General features: G+C 30.9%; 5 protein-coding genes and 1 non-coding gene across 6 annotated transcripts; 4 read left to right on the forward strand and 2 right to left on the reverse strand.

Annotated features, from left to right (window-relative positions):
* Positions 1 to 538: 538 nt before the first annotated feature.
* Positions 539 to 2,605, forward strand: ASCRUDRAFT_35965 (carbon catabolite-derepressing protein kinase; the record flags this gene model as incomplete). The annotated part of the gene is made up of 2 exons (XM_020190658.1): positions 539 to 1,805; positions 2,055 to 2,605. The coding sequence occupies 2 exons, from the start codon at positions 539 to 541 to the stop codon at positions 2,603 to 2,605; spliced, it is 1,818 nt and encodes a 605-aa protein (XP_020046627.1).
* Positions 2,606 to 3,311: 706 nt separating this feature from the next.
* ASCRUDRAFT_81317 (DHS-like NAD/FAD-binding domain-containing protein) lies at positions 3,312 to 6,268 on the forward strand (the record flags this gene model as incomplete). The annotated part of the gene is made up of 5 exons (XM_020194602.1): positions 3,312 to 3,446; positions 3,547 to 3,837; positions 4,048 to 4,660; positions 4,865 to 5,034; positions 6,152 to 6,268. The coding sequence occupies 5 exons, from the start codon at positions 3,312 to 3,314 to the stop codon at positions 6,266 to 6,268; spliced, it is 1,326 nt and encodes a 441-aa protein (XP_020046628.1).
* A 1,498-nt stretch (positions 6,269 to 7,766) lies between these two features.
* On the forward strand, positions 7,767 to 7,839 carry ASCRUDRAFT_t95. Its single transcript has one exon. It is a non-coding gene; the product is annotated as a tRNA-Thr (tRNA).
* A 66-nt stretch (positions 7,840 to 7,905) lies between these two features.
* Positions 7,906 to 10,388, reverse strand: MRD1 (RNA-binding ribosome biosynthesis protein MRD1; the record flags this gene model as incomplete). The annotated part of the gene is made up of 2 exons (XM_020191062.1): positions 7,906 to 9,478; positions 9,539 to 10,388. 2 exons carry the CDS (start codon positions 10,386 to 10,388, stop codon positions 7,965 to 7,967), a joined length of 2,364 nt encoding a protein of 787 aa, XP_020046629.1. The 3' UTR covers positions 7,906 to 7,964.
* A 219-nt stretch (positions 10,389 to 10,607) lies between these two features.
* ASCRUDRAFT_81319 (uncharacterized protein) lies at positions 10,608 to 12,221 on the reverse strand (the record flags this gene model as incomplete). The annotated part of the gene is made up of 2 exons (XM_020194603.1): positions 10,608 to 12,152; positions 12,219 to 12,221. The coding sequence occupies 2 exons, from the start codon at positions 12,219 to 12,221 to the stop codon at positions 10,608 to 10,610; spliced, it is 1,548 nt and encodes a 515-aa protein (XP_020046630.1).
* Positions 12,222 to 12,746: 525 nt separating this feature from the next.
* Positions 12,747 to 17,072, forward strand: ASCRUDRAFT_70851 (uncharacterized protein; the record flags this gene model as incomplete). Its single annotated transcript, XM_020191847.1, has 1 exon — positions 12,747 to 17,072. The coding sequence occupies one exon, from the start codon at positions 12,747 to 12,749 to the stop codon at positions 17,070 to 17,072; it is 4,326 nt and encodes a 1,441-aa protein (XP_020046631.1).
* Between the last annotated feature and the right edge of the window lie 134 nt (positions 17,073 to 17,206).

Raw genomic sequence — 17,206 nt, forward strand, 5'->3', positions numbered from 1 at the left:
AGAGGTTTGAGGGCGCGTGGTGTCTCACCTGCAGCCGCAGACCCCCGCCGCTTATTGGTGCGGGACTCTGGCCTTCCGCATTTGGAGATTACGTAAGAGGCTCTGGAGCGTATCTCAGTCTTGCTGATTGTTCTGCCTTCTTCTCCTGTGCTGTCTCTGCTCGTGCTGTTTTTGTTGCTTCTGCTGCTTGCCTCCGGTGTGTTTTCTGCTTCCTGTCTTGTTTCTCTGGCTCTAGAGTGCTTTTGCTGGTTTCCTTTGTTTGCCTGTTTTCCTGTTTTTTGTCTGGGAGCTTAAACTCAGAATTCTCCAGCTCTCAAATTATATTTAGACCTCTAATTTAAAATTTTCATTCTTTAAGGACTTCAATCCTTTAATAAATCTACAAGACCATCTTTCAATCCTTAATCATCTCTTTTGCTCTATCAGCCAAACACTCCAACAGTCTCCCGCTAAATTAATACCTTATTTTGCATCCTTTATATCATTATCATTCATCTTTTAAATACCAAAGAAGAACAAGAAACAACCTCATCGCAAAATGTCAAATAACTATGATCAATCTTCTCTTTCTTTGCAACAACAGCAAAAACAATTGCAATTTCAACTTAGACAATTGCAAACACAATTAATCCAAAAGATCCCCTTTTCTCAAGAACAGCATCAATTTATCATACATCTCCAAAGACAATTTGAACAAATAGCTAAAGAACCTTCTGCTTCTCCAGAGTTTTTAGATCCTCTTCAATTACAATTAATTGGTAATCCTCTATTAAGAATAGGTAAATACCAAATTATAACAACTTTAGGTGAGGGCTCTTTTGGTAAAGTCAAACTAGCTTACCATTTAAAAACTGGTCAAAGAGTCGCTTTAAAAATAATAAATCGTAAAACTTTATCCAAATCTGAAATGCAAGGTAGGGTTGAAAGAGAAATTAGTTATTTACGTTTACTAACCCATCCTCACATTATAAAACTATATGATGTCATTAAATCAAAGGATGAAATTATCATGGTAATTGAATTTGCAGGTAAAGAATTGTTTGAATATATCGTTCAAAGAGGTAAAATGACCGAAAGTGAAGCAAGAAGATTTTTTCAACAAATTATCGCTGCTGTTCAGTACTGCCATAGACATAAAATTGTTCACAGAGATTTAAAACCTGAAAACTTACTATTGGATAGTAAATTAAATGTCAAAATCGCAGATTTCGGTTTGAGTAATATCATGACTGATGGTAATTTCTTGAAGACTTCTTGTGGTTCTCCCAACTATGCTGCTCCAGAAGTCATCTCTGGGAAATTATACGCTGGTCCTGAAGTAGACGTTTGGAGTTGTGGTGTTATATTATACGTTATGTTATGTGGCAGATTACCTTTTGATGATGAGTTCATTCCTGCTTTATTTAAAAAAATCTCCAGTGGTATCTTCACCATCCCTCCCTACTTGAGTGATAATGCTAAAAATTTATTACATAAAATGTTGGTTGTTGATCCAATAAATAGAATCACAACTCAAGAAATAATGGAACATGATTGGTTCAAAATTGACTTCCCTGATTACCTCAAACTTAACGATTCAGAGAAAACTAAAGAAATTGATGATGATATTGTCAAGGCTTTAGCGAAAACAATGGGTTACGATATGGACGAAGTTTATGACGTTCTAAAAAATAACATTATCGGTAAAAATGAAATCAGAGATGCCTATGAATTGATGAAAGAAAACAGAACTTTAGTAGACGATTTAAAAAAGAAAAATAATGAAAATCTTATCCATAATAACAATAATCAAACTAATAATAAACGTAATAATGATAACATTATTATTAACAACACTAATGACAACAAGCAGAACGATCTTATTATCAACCCTAACACTAACAATAATCCAAAAGACCCTTTAATATCTCAACCATTAGCCGATAATTATGATTCAAATAGTCAAAACAATAACACAAAGCTAAATTCGGTACTAGATAAACAAAATGGTTCTAATTTCAATAGCAAAAATAATTATACCAGTAGCAATAATGTCTATTCAAATGACAATAGAGAATTGACTGATTCTGATGACTTTAACCCTAAAAATTCCGCTGTCAGAATCTTACCAACTTCAATACCAAGAAACCATCGAATCATGATGGCCAACTCAAACGACCCAAGTGTCATTGGCAAAGTCAATTCAAGGAAAACCAAACCAACTCGTTGGCATTTTGGTATAAGATCAAAATCTTACCCATTGGATGTTATGGGCGAAATATACAGAGCCTTGAAAAATCTTGGTGCTGAATGGGCAAAACCAAATGAAGACGAATTATGGACAATTAGAGTAAGATGGCAATATAGTCCAAGTTTATCAAATGAAAATAATGAACTTGAAACAAATAAAATAATCCCAGATTTAATGAAAATGCAAATCCAATTGTTCCAATTAGAACCAAATAATTATCTAGTTGACTTCAAATTTGATGGATGGGAATCAAGCGCAAACAAAGATTTGACATTCAACTTGGATGACGATGTTTCCAGTTTCTCGGCCTATCCTTTTTTGCATTTGGCTACACGATTAATTATGGAGTTAGCTGTCAACAGTCAAGGAAACTAGGTTTCCCTTAGTTTGCTCAAGATCTACGTTTACATCATGAATTTAGTTCCACATTAGAGAAAGTATTTCACTCTGTCTCTGCAGTTTTTTTTGTCCGTTCTGTGTTGTTTCTCTTTTTCTTTTTTTATAACTCTATACTATTTATCTATCTCACCGCCACTTTACTATTTTATAACCACTACTCTATTTTAATTCACCACGTCACTCTCACCACCAGCACTACAACACCACTAACATTAATACCACTACCACCAACATTGATCCCACTATCACCATAATCGCCAGTTTTGTCAGTTTTGCCATGTTCGACACGTTCGTTATGTTCGTTATGTTCGCCATGTTCGCCTTTTTTCCATCCAAACACCGCACTCTCAAAACAGAAGGTTCCTTTTTGGGAAGATGTTTGGCTGTTTTCCAGATTAGGCAGCAAGTAAACAGAAGTTTCAATTTATATAACAGCTTCTTTCTTCTCTCTCTCCAGATTTCTTCTTCTTCTCCAACTGTTACCTCTGGAAATTCATGCTGTTGCACTGGTTTTGCAGGAATACATTCTTTGATACTGGCTTGTCCTAACTCCTGAAGCACAAAATATCCATTCAAATCACTTTCTTTTTTAAGGGATAATTACAAGTAGAAGCAATCTACTCAGTTCATATAAAGACAAATCAAATCTTATACATTTTATTCCTTTTCAACAATATCACCAATGCACGAAATCAAATTGAACTCCACAGACCAGGATAATAACCTCAGGCTTAACGAGGTGATAAGGTCTATTGCAAGAAGTCGAAAAGTGGCTGTACTAACTGGAGCTGGAATCTCTTGTAATGCTGGAATACCCGTAAGTGTGTTTTTAATCTTTGCTTTTTTTTTATGCCATTTTTTTTTTCTTAGTTTTTCCTTTTAATTAGTTATGTTCTTACTGACTCATTTATTCCAAGGATTTTCGTTCTACTGATGGTCTATATAACATGGTCAAACAGAAACATCCAAAGACTGTGGTAAAAGGAAAGGACTTATTTGATATCTCTCTCTTTAGAAACGAAGACACATTAAAAGTTTTTTGTACCTTCATGGAATCACTATATTCCTCTACTTTAAAGGCAAACCCTACTGAAACCCATAAGTTCCTAAGCTGCTTAAAAAGGCATAACAAACTACTAAGATGTTACACACAGAATATTGATGGTTTGGAAAGAAAAATTGGTTTGAATACCGGTTTAACTGAACAAGTCTCTAATGATGATTTTATTAGTGGATATGACAATAGTAATGAAAACAATAATAATAACAACATTAATAACAACATTAATAACAGCATTCATAACAGTCAATTTAAAAATAAAAAGTTGGAATCTGATCTTAACATCAATAATACTACCAATATAATCCACAATTCAAATAGCCCCTTAAATCCAAACTATAATAGCAGTGATGATGAGAATTCTGAACCTACAAAAACTTACGAAAATTTGACCTTTAGACAAAAATGGAAAAATACTGAAGTTATTCAGCTCCATGGTGATCTCAATACTTTATCCTGCACAAATTGTTTTAAAGTGTTTAATTGGAACCAGAATTATAAAAATCTACTAGCAGGTGGTGAAACCCCTGAATGTCCTTCTTGTTTATCAAAATACAATGAGAGAATTTCTATGGGAAAAAGAATTGCGGGAAATATTGGAATGTTAAGGCCGAACATAGTTTTATATGGCGAAAATCACCCAAACTCTGAAAATATAACAAATGGATTAAACATTGATATCAAATCAAAACCTGATTTATTGTTAATCTTTGGAACTTCTTTGAAAGTCGATGGTGTCAAAAAATTAGTTAAAACTTTTGCTAAAAGTGTTCATCAGAAAAACGGTAAGATTATCTTTATAAACAAAACAAATGTTTCATTAACTGCTTGGGATAATGTTATAGACTATTTCATTGAAACTGATTGCGATGAATTCATACGTTATTTAAGACTTGTTTTACCGGATTTGTTTTTAAATCAAAAGCAATTAGACGAATTAAAATTACCAAAAAGATCAAGAATTATAAATTGTGCTCTACCCTCTCCTCCTTCAACTCCACAACAAATTGAAAAGTTTTATATCGATAATTTATTGAATTCCAGTAAAAAATCGGCAACTAAACCTGACATATATCAGCAACAAATCAAGAAAAATAAAAGAAAACCTAATAAATCCACTTCTTCAAATGAGTTGAATGAAAGTCCGAGAAAGAAACGCCCATTAAACGATTTAGATAATAATATTCTAATTGATAATAAAAAAGGTTTGAAATTGAAGTTTAAAATTCCAAAAAAATTAACAAAAACTTCAAAAACAGAGCTTGGTATGATAACTCCCTCAAAGACTAATTCTCCAACCAAACTAAAAAAACAGACACAATCATTCAGAAAATCAACCGTTAAGGTATTAGCAAGATCGGAAACTAAGAGAAGAGTGGAAAGACCATCTGTGAGATCAAGAAAAAACAACAATAACTCAAATTCATTTATGATCAAAATTAAAGCAGCTCAAAATGAAGATGAAAACGAAAATGAAAACGAAGATAAGCTAACCGAATCTTTTACAGACCCGGATCTGTCTATTGAATTGATTTCAATTAATTCTGGCACTGATTCAGATCTGGGCATTGAATTAGTTGAATTTAAATTTGAAAACTCTTTGAATGCCTCGTGAAAGAATTCATCATCAGAGTAGCATAAAACCAATCCAAATACCACTTTTAAATTCATGGAACTGAAATCTTTGGAATTTTTATGATTTCTCAAACATTGTGCATATTAGAGACAAAAGTAAAATAACGAAATTCAATTCTCTATTTTTTTTTATTCTATTTTGTTATAGTATTTTTTTCTTGATTTTAAGAGTTCTAGATTTTTGTTGTATTTTATTCCGTTATTTATTTATTTTTATCTTTATTTTTATTTTTATTTTTTTTAATTGTGTTTGTTTTAGATTAATACCTTTCATTTATCAAAATTATTGTGCTTAATGATTCTTATTGTATTATTTTTTACAAAAAAATTTTTCAGTTCTTTGCCTAGTATTTTTGTTTATTATTATTAATTTCACGACTGCTATACAGACAGGATTATGTAGAATTGTGCTATTCCATCTTGCTTGATATGTTTCATTCATTTTTAGCACGAAAAAGCTCAAACAATAAAAGCCAAAAGAAATATATGAATTGTAGATAAAAATGAATAATGCTTAAATATAAATAAAACTATTTGGAAACTATTTAGAAACTATTTAATGACTGAATATTAACTGAAGAACTAGGAATAAGGAAAAGGTTCAATTGGTAGAAGAAATCGAAGCGCTAAATTGCAAACCAGGGTTGGAAACGTCACAGGACCTGTTACTCAATGGAAAATTGTAGGACATGTCGAACTGAGCGAAAGGAGAGTTGTAGATCAAACCAATGTTGAAATTTGTGGCAAAGATCGAAGTGAAGTCTCTAGCAGTGCTGATTGTGTTTAGTTTATTCAAGCCTTCTCTCAATTTCTCAGCTGTTTCATAGGTATCGCCATATTCCAAACCGATTTTCAATCTTAAAGGATCCAAAACAGAGGAGCTGTCAGAACTGGAGGAACGTTTTTTGTTGAAGAGGGAGGAAATTGGGAACAATTTGGAATAAAGTGAGATCGAGTTTGATATAACAGAGGTTCCACCCAAATAGACGTCTGATTCTTTATGGCCAATTGAATTATGTTGGAAACCCTTAATGGTTTCAAAGCTTCCTAGATAGTACTTATCCAATGGACTGACCCTGATTGGTTTGCTCATGAAGGGAAAAAAACAGCCAAAAAACGTCTTTGATTCAAAAGTTAGAAAATTATCGAATAAGGATTTGTAAAAGGACCATTGGCAGGATGTTGAATTAAATGAAGCAGTGTTGGCATTTTGATCTAAACCTGCAATTTCGTTTTTAAGAGATATTAATAAACCTGAATGAGGAATTGGTTCATTTTTAAGATCTTTATTGACAACAGAAGTGGTATCAATTGTCAAGCTATTAATGAAGGAGACTTTTGTTAGAGAATCATTTTGGATTAGATCAGTCTTTGAATCGGATATGATATCATGGGCAATATTTAAACCGTTCGTGGTAGCAAAGTTATTTTCATCACTTGAATAGTTCAATCCAAACATCAAAGCAGAATGAGATTGGTTGTGTTTTGCAAACGATTGAGCATTAGTGAAGGTACGATAAGAATCGATTGCAAATTCAAAATTTCTGTTATTATTTAGAGGATATCTATAATTGAAAGTCAACAAATTATTTGAATTATCTTGATTGGAGGCTATATCGAATAATAATTTGTCAGACCACCCTGTGAAATTATTTGATAAATACCCGAAATTGATAAAACCTTCATTATGTCTTGTTAATCCTGAAAAGAGCAAGTAATTTGAAGAGATATTTGAGAGATCGAAGGTGGCCTTAGTTGGAATTAAGTAATCTTTAATGAATGGGTATTTATAATTTTTAGGAATTAGGGAATCGTCATCTTTATCAATTGAGCAATTGACATCGAAAAACAACCCGGTTTTACTGAAATTATTCGAAGTCTTTGAAATTGCTTGGTTCAAAGTACTTAAAGTGTGATCGGAGGTAATTAATAAAGGACCTAATAATCTTTGAACAAATCGATCAGATAACTGAGAAGCGCCATTGACCTCGATTTTGGATAGAAAAATGGGTTTGGTATTGGAACGACTTAGCTATTCTGAGTTAGTAATCTCACTTTTTCAATTGGCATTGTACTATACCAAAAAAAAGTTGCAAAATTCAACGAAAAGCATAACCACTTACAATTTCATCTGTATGAGATGATTTGAGCTCAAAACTCAAGATATCTTCCTAAAGCAATGCAGACAAGAACAGAAGGTTAGTAGACAAACAGTAAATGGAGGACCCTTGAGAAGCAGACACACAACATACAATTCCCACCTCAGAAGACATTTCTGGTCAAAGCATATCAGAACCCAGCTCCTCCAGCACGAAAGAAATAGATCAGCTTTACGCCTATTATCTCAGTGCTGATTCAAACACGACTCTGATTGGCCAGTAAAACCAGCGCATTTCTGCACAAGAATCTGATATGCAGTGGAATCACATTCTTCAGATAATCGCCTTTATGGCCAAGTTGGTAAGGCACCTCACTAGTAATGAGGAGATCGTCAGTTCGAATCTGGCTGAAGGCAAATCAACAATCTAAATAGAGGATCTCTTTCTTTTTTTTGATAATCAGCTTATTGAGGGCTTTTATTATTCGTGCTGGAATTGCTTCCTACGGTGAGAAATTCCTTGTATTTGTATTATTGTTCTTCTACTCGTTACTGTACTCTATAACCAATCTACGACCCAACAAATGTACCCCAGTAAGACTTTGCATAGCGTGCTCAGCTTCCTTTGAAAGCACAAATTCCACAAAGGCATAACCCTTGGTTTGGTTGTTAAACTTTCTGGGAACTCTGACTGATCTGAGGTCGCCAAAGGGATTGAACAAGTCAAAGACGTCTTTTCTTGTTGCTTCGAATGGAAGATTCTTGACGATGAGTTTCTCGTTCTTCTTGCCTGCTGGCTTAATTTTGGCATTTGCATCGTTCACTCTGTTGGATATCTTCAACTCGATCTTGTGCTCTAAAATCGATTTTCCATTGAAAGTCGAAATGAAATTGTTTGCATCCTCCATTGTTTTGAACTCAGCAAATCCAAAGCCCATGCTTACGCCTGGCTTGCTTTCCTTCACTTGAACAACAAGAAACCCTGGAAGTGTTTTGAACATGACCATTAAGTCTTTTGTAGTTGTCTTGAAATTCAAGTTCTTTATAAAAACAGAGGCTGTAGTGCCTTGATGAGCGTCCGGTTCATTTTCTTCTGTAGCTTCCAACAAGATATCACTTGCTGATATCTTAGCCTTTTTGACATCCTTATCCTCATCGCTTTTATCATTGGCTGCCTCTTTTGGTTTCGAATTATGCCTTTCACCTTCTGTTGGCTCTCTTTTAAATAAATCTTTTGGTCCTTTTTCTAGATATATAACACTGTTTTTGAACCTTTTATATGCTAACTTTGTAAATGCTGCTCTTCCTGATGGTATATCAATATACTCAACAATAGCTATCGTTCCGGATGGTGGAAATAATAATCTTTTCAATTCCCCAAATGGAATGAACAAATCTGCAATCTCTTGAGATGTTGTACCAAATGGAAAATTTTTCACTAATATAACTTTATCATCCTTTTCCTGTTTTTTTTCAAATGATGTTAAATCAATTCCTTTGCTCTCAAAATATTTTCGAACGTCCCCAATAACATCAACCTCTGCTAAGGCCTGCTTGACACCACTACTGGATGATTCAGGATCAATCAAATCACTCTTTTTCAATCTCAATTTAGATGCAACAGACTCAATCACAGCATCATTGCTCATAAATAATGAATTCCATGTAAATTGGGATTTAGATGCCATTTCCTTCTTTTTCAACTCTTTTTGTTTCTTTAATGGTAAATTTTTAATGTCAAATTCATCCAACCTATGACTCTTTTTAGCCTTTGATGGTAATATATGTAACAATCTACCTTGGAAAATCTGCTTATCCAACTCTTTATACGCAAATAATGCATCCTTAGGATTCTGAAATTGAATATAAACAAATCCTTTGGATTTATGTGTTCGAGTATCAACAGCAATATGAACTTCATCTAAAATCCCATATGGACCGAATAATTCTCTAAAATCTTCTTCTGTGGCTGTATATAGTATATTTCGAATAAATAATCTTCCTGTTTCTAATATTAATTCTTCAGTCTTTTCTTGTTCAGTGAATTTTTTTTTTGCTTTTTCTATTCTTTTATCCTTGTTATGTTTTTTTATTTTTTCCTCCTTCAATGTAGTACTATCTTTATTGGAATTTTTTACTTCATTTCCAAAGTCACTCTCTTCCTGATTCTGGTCATTATTCTTATTCTCTTTAGAATTTTCAAGCATTCTAATTCGATGTTGCTTTAACCAATCTAAATCTGATACGGTGGAATCTTTTGCCATTTCCGATAAACTGATCATTTTTTCTTCTCTCTCATTATCTTCGTTTTCATTTCCATTATTATCAGACTCTTCATTTTTCTCTTCTTGGGATTTGGGTCTGAAATCCTCATATTCCTCATCACTCTCATTTTCTTCATCTCGCGTAATTCCATCTTCATTTTTATCATTTTTAATTTCATTATCTTTCTTGTTCAAGGCATCCTCTAAATCTTGAACCGAAGGATTTCCCTTCCCATCAACTATTTTAACGGTAGAATTGACTGTGTCAAGATATTCTTTCAATACCTTATTTTTGTTGATTTTTTCATCGATCTCTTCTCTAACATTTAGTCTTCTTTTTTTAATCTCTTTGGCTTTTTCTCTTTGTTCTTCTATTTGTTTTCTTTTATTAATTTCTCTTTGTCTTTGTCGAAATGATTTTGGAACACTTGGATCTGCAAACGATTTTGCAAATTGTAAATTGACCCTTGAGGTATCAATAAAGGAGTTGTCAAAATATTTAATAATTTTTTCTGCACTCTCGTAAGTCTTAAATCCAATAAATCCAAATTTTCTTGATTCTCCAGTTTTAGCGTTTCTCACAATTTTTAAATCGGTTATATCTTGAGTTATAGTGTCATTATTATTTATCCGACCTAATTTTTTTTTCAATTGTTCTTCATCAAGATATATGGGTAATCCCTTTATTATTACTCGAGACATGTCAGTTGTTAGAAAAAAGGTAATTTATTAACTTAAATAATCAAAACAAAAAAAAAAAATAATAGAAAAAACTTACAAACTTGGTTAATGAAAAAAAATAATAAAAAAAACTATTCAAAAAGATTGTCGCCGTCTACGTGGAACTTCTGTCCATTTTGGGGTTTTTGAGATTATATACAAAGAATGTTAATTTATAAAGCTAACTAAAATACTTCCTAATTAAGCCATCGATATAGAAGCATTGAATTGTAAACCTGGTCTTGAAATGTCACAAGCTCTATTGCTTAATGGAATGTTATATGATAAATCCAAATTTGAGAATTTTGTGCTGTAAAATAATCCAACAGATAGATTTGTAGCAAAAACCTTTGATAATTTATTGATATGTTTAATTTCAGAAAATTTGCTGAAAATGTTTAAATTCTGAAAAACCTTCTTAAGATCATCAACATTTGAGTAGATATCGCCATATTGCAAAGATAATCGAAATCTTAAAGGGTCCAAAACATGTGATTTACTTAAAAATTTTGGAAACTTGGAATACAATGTGGACGATTTAAATAAAATTGAGTTACCACCCAAGTAAACATCATCTTTATTAAAGCCGATTGAGTTTTTCTTAAAACCTGTGAGGTTTCCAAAAAATTTATCGCTAACATTGATCCCAGTCGATTTGTCAGCATCAGCAGAGTTGTTGAATATGGTTATTGGGAAAATGTTACCAATTAAAATCTTTTGTTCAAAAGTTAAAACATTTTTAACAATTGATCTATAAAATGTCGAGTCAAAAGCAAGTTTATGAAATTTTCTGCTTGATTTATCAAGACCGGCGACTTCACTCTTTAAGGCTAAAGAACAGCCAGAGGAGCTTGGAATCAGGTTTTTTGAAGAAGATTGAGAAGAATTAAAACTTGGATCATAATTTCCTAAATTATTGTAAGAAAAATTATTAATTAAAGAAACTTTTGAAGATATGTTATTTTCAAGTAAATTAGTATTTGAATTTAATACTTCATCTTGAACAATATTTAAACCTGTTAAATAAGAAAAATTATTATTGTTATTGTCATGCTTAATATCATAAAAATTAGAATATTGGTAACCAGTGAAAACGGAGTAAGTCCTTTGATCATGTTTAGAATATGATTGATTGTTTGAATATGACCTATAAATATCTATTAATAATTGGTTTTTCTTGTCATTATTCAAAGGAGAATTGTAAGATAAAGAGAGGTTATTATTGAAGTTTATTGAAGATAGAGTATAGTTAAATAATAAAGAATCAGCATAACCTTTGAAGTTGCTATTTAGGAAATCAAAACTGAATAGGGATTCATTGTTGAAATCATTACTATTGTTGTTGCTATTTGGTAGCACAGGAGTTGTTGTTGATGTTGTTAAAGTGGTTAAAGTGCCTTGAGATTGACTTAACTTAAACTTAGCAGCAGTTGGAATCAAGACTTCATTTGTGAAAGGATATTTGATATTAGCGGCAAGCAAAGAGGTTGAGTCATTATCAACTGAGCAAGCAATTTTCTCAAATAAGCCAGTTTTATTGAAATTAGTCGTTGTTTCACGTATAGCATTATTTAACGAGTTGACAGTGTGATCTGAAGTTGATAGCAACGGAGAAATCAAAGTTTTTAAAAAATCATCATCTAAATTCTGTATTCCTTCGATTTCGACTTTCGAAAGATAGACAGGCTTTGTTGTTGAACGACTTAAAATGCCATCTTGGTCAGTTGTAGTGAAAACATTATTAGTCTAGACAAAGAAGTTAGTAATGCTGATAATAAAATATTCAAGACAGAAGATAACAGCCAAACATACCATCGCCAAAAAAAAATCAAATGGAAAAGTCTAATCAGATACCAAACTCAATAAAGTTGCAGTATTGAACAAAATCGTCAAGAATATATTTCCATGAAGCTTCTGCACTGTGATTGGTCAGAGCAGAAACAAACCAGTTAGACGGATGCATGTGTAACTATGTACACCTCTGTTATATTTTGTTTTTAGTGCAGAGTAATGATTATTACCGTAAAGCTGGTTTCATCCATATTGGTGGTTGTGTGCCAAGACATCTTGAATCACTACCGAACGTACCAAAACAGTGGTACTATCCATTGTCTTGGATTGTTTCCTTTTCTGTGGATTACGCAGACACTTGCAGCCGATACATGCTCGTCACCGCGCGGTCTTTCTGCGGCACTTCCCGAACAGGACGAGGATATAATCACAGAAAGACTCCAAACAGAGCAGGCACGAAGCACAAAACGATCCAACAGCCCCCAGCACAAAGACCCAACAGCGACTTCTGGCGACAACTACTCAAAAAACCTTCGGCAACTATCAAAAATGAACTTTTTGCAACTGGCTCTTTTTCAAAATCCCATTTCCACTGCTGACTTGCTTCCCTCGTCGGTTTCCACTCTGCTCGACAACTCGGTTGGCAACATCTTGAGAAACTACAACATCGAAGATGTTGAAGCCAATTTGAGCTCAATCAAGTCTCTAAAATTGTTGGTTTTATGTGATGAAAAGCAGAAGTACAATCTATTGAACTCCCCCCAAAACCTATCCCTTCTCCTAAACCACTTGCTATTGACCTACCGCCCCTCTTGCGATAACAACAGCTTGATTCAATTGCAATCTGATATCCTAATAATCCTCAACTCTTGTCTTGATTCCGTTAGTCTATCCAACATTGACAATCTAATTAACTATACACACAATAATAATGATCTATTTCAAATTTTCTTAACAACTTTCAATAGTATTGATTCCACTTTATCAACCGAAAACATTCACCTTTATTTCAATCTATTGTCTATTTTATTCAAAAATCTATCAAGTTTATTATTATTGAATTCCTCTTTTATAAATGCTGATGGTAATAACGCGTTAAATTCAATTATCATCAAATTACTAAATTACGATATTATTAATAATAACGATAATTATAACAAATACATAAATAGAAATTTTAATTACAACAACCTATTATCAAATTTATCGATTTTTTTATTATCTTTACCTTCAATCGATTTTTCTTTCAATTTATTAAATTTATCTCAAATATACCCTCATTTAATCAACAAAATTGTTACTTTGTCCAAACCAATTTTAAATTTTAAAAACAAATACTATTATCCTTATAATAATTATACTCATGATGATAATGATAATGATGATAATGATAAATTCAACTTTTCGTTGAATCAAACATATACTGTGCCCTTATCTTTAATCCAAACCTCATTACCAAACTTGTTATTTGCAACTGCAAAATTATCCTCTTATAGTATAAACAAAAACAAAAATATCAATGACTATAGTGAGAACCATAATAACACCATCAACAGTAATATCATTACTATTGATCATAACGTTAAGTTATCAACTTCCTTTTATCGATTTTTATTTTCTTTATTAAAATCTTCAAATTTAAATCTAAAATTAAGTTCCTTAAATTTTTTATTATACCATTCTTTAAATATTTTAAATAATAGTAATTATGACATGTCCAATAATAAAGCCACTCAAAATACTACCACCACCACCACTACTACTACTACCAATAATACTGACTTGGATTTTTATTTCAACATTATCTTAAAATTACTACCTGATTTAAATTATTTATTCGACCTATCAAACAAAAAACTTAATAACTCGCTACTAAACCAATTCAATTCTATCAATATATTAGCTTCTTTATGTTCTTTTAACAATAATATCAATAAAAATAAAAACATTAAAACCATTAAAAATAATACCTATATAAACAATAATAACAACATCATCGATGATACTAACACTAATACTAACAACATTAAATTTAAAAAATTATTGTTTGAAATTTTAAATAATCATAATATTTTACAAAAAATTTCAAACCATTTATTACTATTATTCAAAAATATTATATCAACCTCAAATTTGAAATTAAATCAAAATTTTAATCAAAATTTTAATAAAAAAAATAACTTGTTCAAATTTAATTTATTTTTAAAGCATTCAAATTTGAAAAATTTAAATCAATTAATTAACTGTTTTATTATCTTAACTTCTTTTATATCAATTGATGATTCATATCAAACTCAAATTCTAGATTACTTGTTTTTTAAAATTAAAGAATACTCTTTAGTTCAATTTCAAAAGTTTAATTTCAATTTTAATAACAATGAAAAAAATAATCTAAAAATAAAGAATAAACTAAAAAATAAACTTGAAAAACCAATTTATATTAAGAATGATTTAAATTTTATTTTTTTAAATATTTTCTCTTTGCAATTAGATACTTTAGAAAATTTATTACATTATCAAAATCAAATTAATTCAAATCTCGGTTCAAATCCAAATGCAAATCCTTTTAATTTATTAATTTACATTTCAAAAAATCTTAATAAAAAATTACTAAATTTATTAAAATTAAATGAGATTTCAATAATTTTCATCAAATCAATATCAAAAAATAAACCATTGCTAAAAACTTACTTTATGAAACATTTAGATCAAAATATTATTAAAATTTTATTTAACATATTTAAATTTCCACTTGACGAATTTTTATGTAATTTAGATAAAAATTCGAAAAATGATAACGAAATTATTTTTTCTTTAAATACTAATAATTCCAAGGATTATGTCTCACTCAATTTTAATTTTATATTAAAGAATTTCAAAATTTTTATAAACTACTTATTCAAATTGAAAAATTTAATCTTACAATTTTTTGCAAATTTATGCATTGAATTTTCACCATTAAGATCTTTATTAAAAGATCTAGGTTTAATTGAAAACATTGCGAGCATTATTAATAATTTTAATTACGAAATCTATTTAAATGAGAATTTAAATCTTAATAATAATAATTTTGAGAAAAATTTGATCAAATCAAATGATAATAAAACAGAAATTAAAATTGATATTATTAGAGATTTTCTTGATTATAATGAGATTTTCAAGTTAAACAACATTTCTTTAATTGTATTGAAAAATCTAATTTATAGCAGTAAGTTAGAATTTAAGGTCCAGTTATTAAGAAAGAACATAGGATTCAAAAATTTATTAAAAATTTGTTTATTTGATGAAAACGAATTTGCTGGTGTTATTGATAGTAATAGTAGTAGTAGTAGTAGTAATAATAATAATAATAATAATAATAATAATAATAATAATAATAATAATAATAATAATAATAATAATAATAATAATAATAATAATAATAATAATAAAAGGAAAAATAAGTTATTGACTTTACAAAAGCAGTCATTTTCAGTTATTAGAAATTTTGTGTCAAATACACAAATTGTTTCATTGAATTTAATTAAAAGTTACAATAAAGAGTTTAATAAATTTAATTTAGAATTTATGGGGAAATATGGTAGTTTTATTATTGATGAATTTATTTTAAATAAATTTAGTTATAAGCATAACAAGTTTACTGATAATGTTTTTCATGGTAACAATGATAACCATTTAAATAATTACAATGAAAACAATTTTTTTTATTTTATATCGTTTAAATTATTTTCTTATAATATTATTGAGAATTGTGAAATTATTGAGAATATTGTTTATTTATTAGTTAACTTATCGACAATCAACAATTCATTTAGGAACTTGATTGTGAAAAATGGATTTTTAATGAGGCAAATTAGGTTTTTATTAAATCTAAAATTAGATAAAGTTGAAAGTCCTGATAATAAGACCATGGGTATTGTTGCGCCCAATGATATGGCCAAGGATAGAGGTAAAACTCATAAGCCGAATAAAAAACTTAACGTTGACTCAACTGGTAAATTTGTCTCTAATTTGAGTTTAAATTTGAAGCTGAAAACAAAAGAAAATAGTGATAGTTCTTATTATAATAGCGGGATTAATGATGATGACGAGGAAGATAAGACTCAAATTTATGAAATTGTGGAAGATTTCAAAAAGTATTTAAAAAACAATTTGATAAATAGAAAACTCAAAATGGATAAAGTCAACCTCAATTCCACAAAAGATTTGTTCAAGGTATATGAGAAATTTGAGAAAGGGATCATTGAAAATGAGTTAGTTTCAAATTATATCAAAATTAAGACTGGGTGTATTTGGTTGATTACAAATCTAATTGAGAGTGAGTATGATGTTGAGCATTCTCAATTAATTGCATCCAATGGTTTTAATGTTAATAGTTCCAGCAATGCTAGCATTGGTGAGAATAATGTGACTCCGAATGTGGGTGTAAATCCAAATGTGAATGTGAATGTGAATGTGAATGATGTTAAGGACCAGGATGGAGACATTGATATAGAGAAAACCGGAAGTGAAAAGGACAGTAGGAGCAGGAGTCAAAGTGGAAATATAATTAGAAATCGTTTGGCGGAAAACAAAAGCGTTGATGAGAAATTTAACTTCAACTTGGGCAATCTCCCAGCAAACGATGTGGATGTGTCGAGCGTTGCAGCCTCATTATTGGTGCTAAACAGCAGCAACGGAACCAGCAGCAGTTTTGGTCATCAAAACGGCTTGGGCAGCTTTAATTTTGACAGATATGACAGGGACACGAGAGAGAGGATAGTGAAGATTCGGCAGTTGGGGTTTGAGAGCAGTCTCAAAAACAACGAGACCAACAGGATCTGCGACTTGAGCAAGCGAGCAGAAAATGCTTTGGGTAAGTTACGTCTCCTCTGAAAAGCAGTTGTACAACAGAAGAAGTTGGGTGCTGTAAGAAGATGAAACACCAGAGGACTGCCGAATTGGGACACTGAGGTTATGGTGCTTAATGCACGCATTGTTTCACAGCCGGTTGGAATGTTTCTCCTGGC

This window comes from Ascoidea rubescens (genome assembly GCF_001661345.1).
Source record: "Ascoidea rubescens DSM 1968 unplaced genomic scaffold ASCRUscaffold_8, whole genome shotgun sequence".
Classification (NCBI taxonomy): Eukaryota; Fungi; Ascomycota; class Saccharomycetes; order Ascoideales; family Ascoideaceae; genus Ascoidea; species Ascoidea rubescens.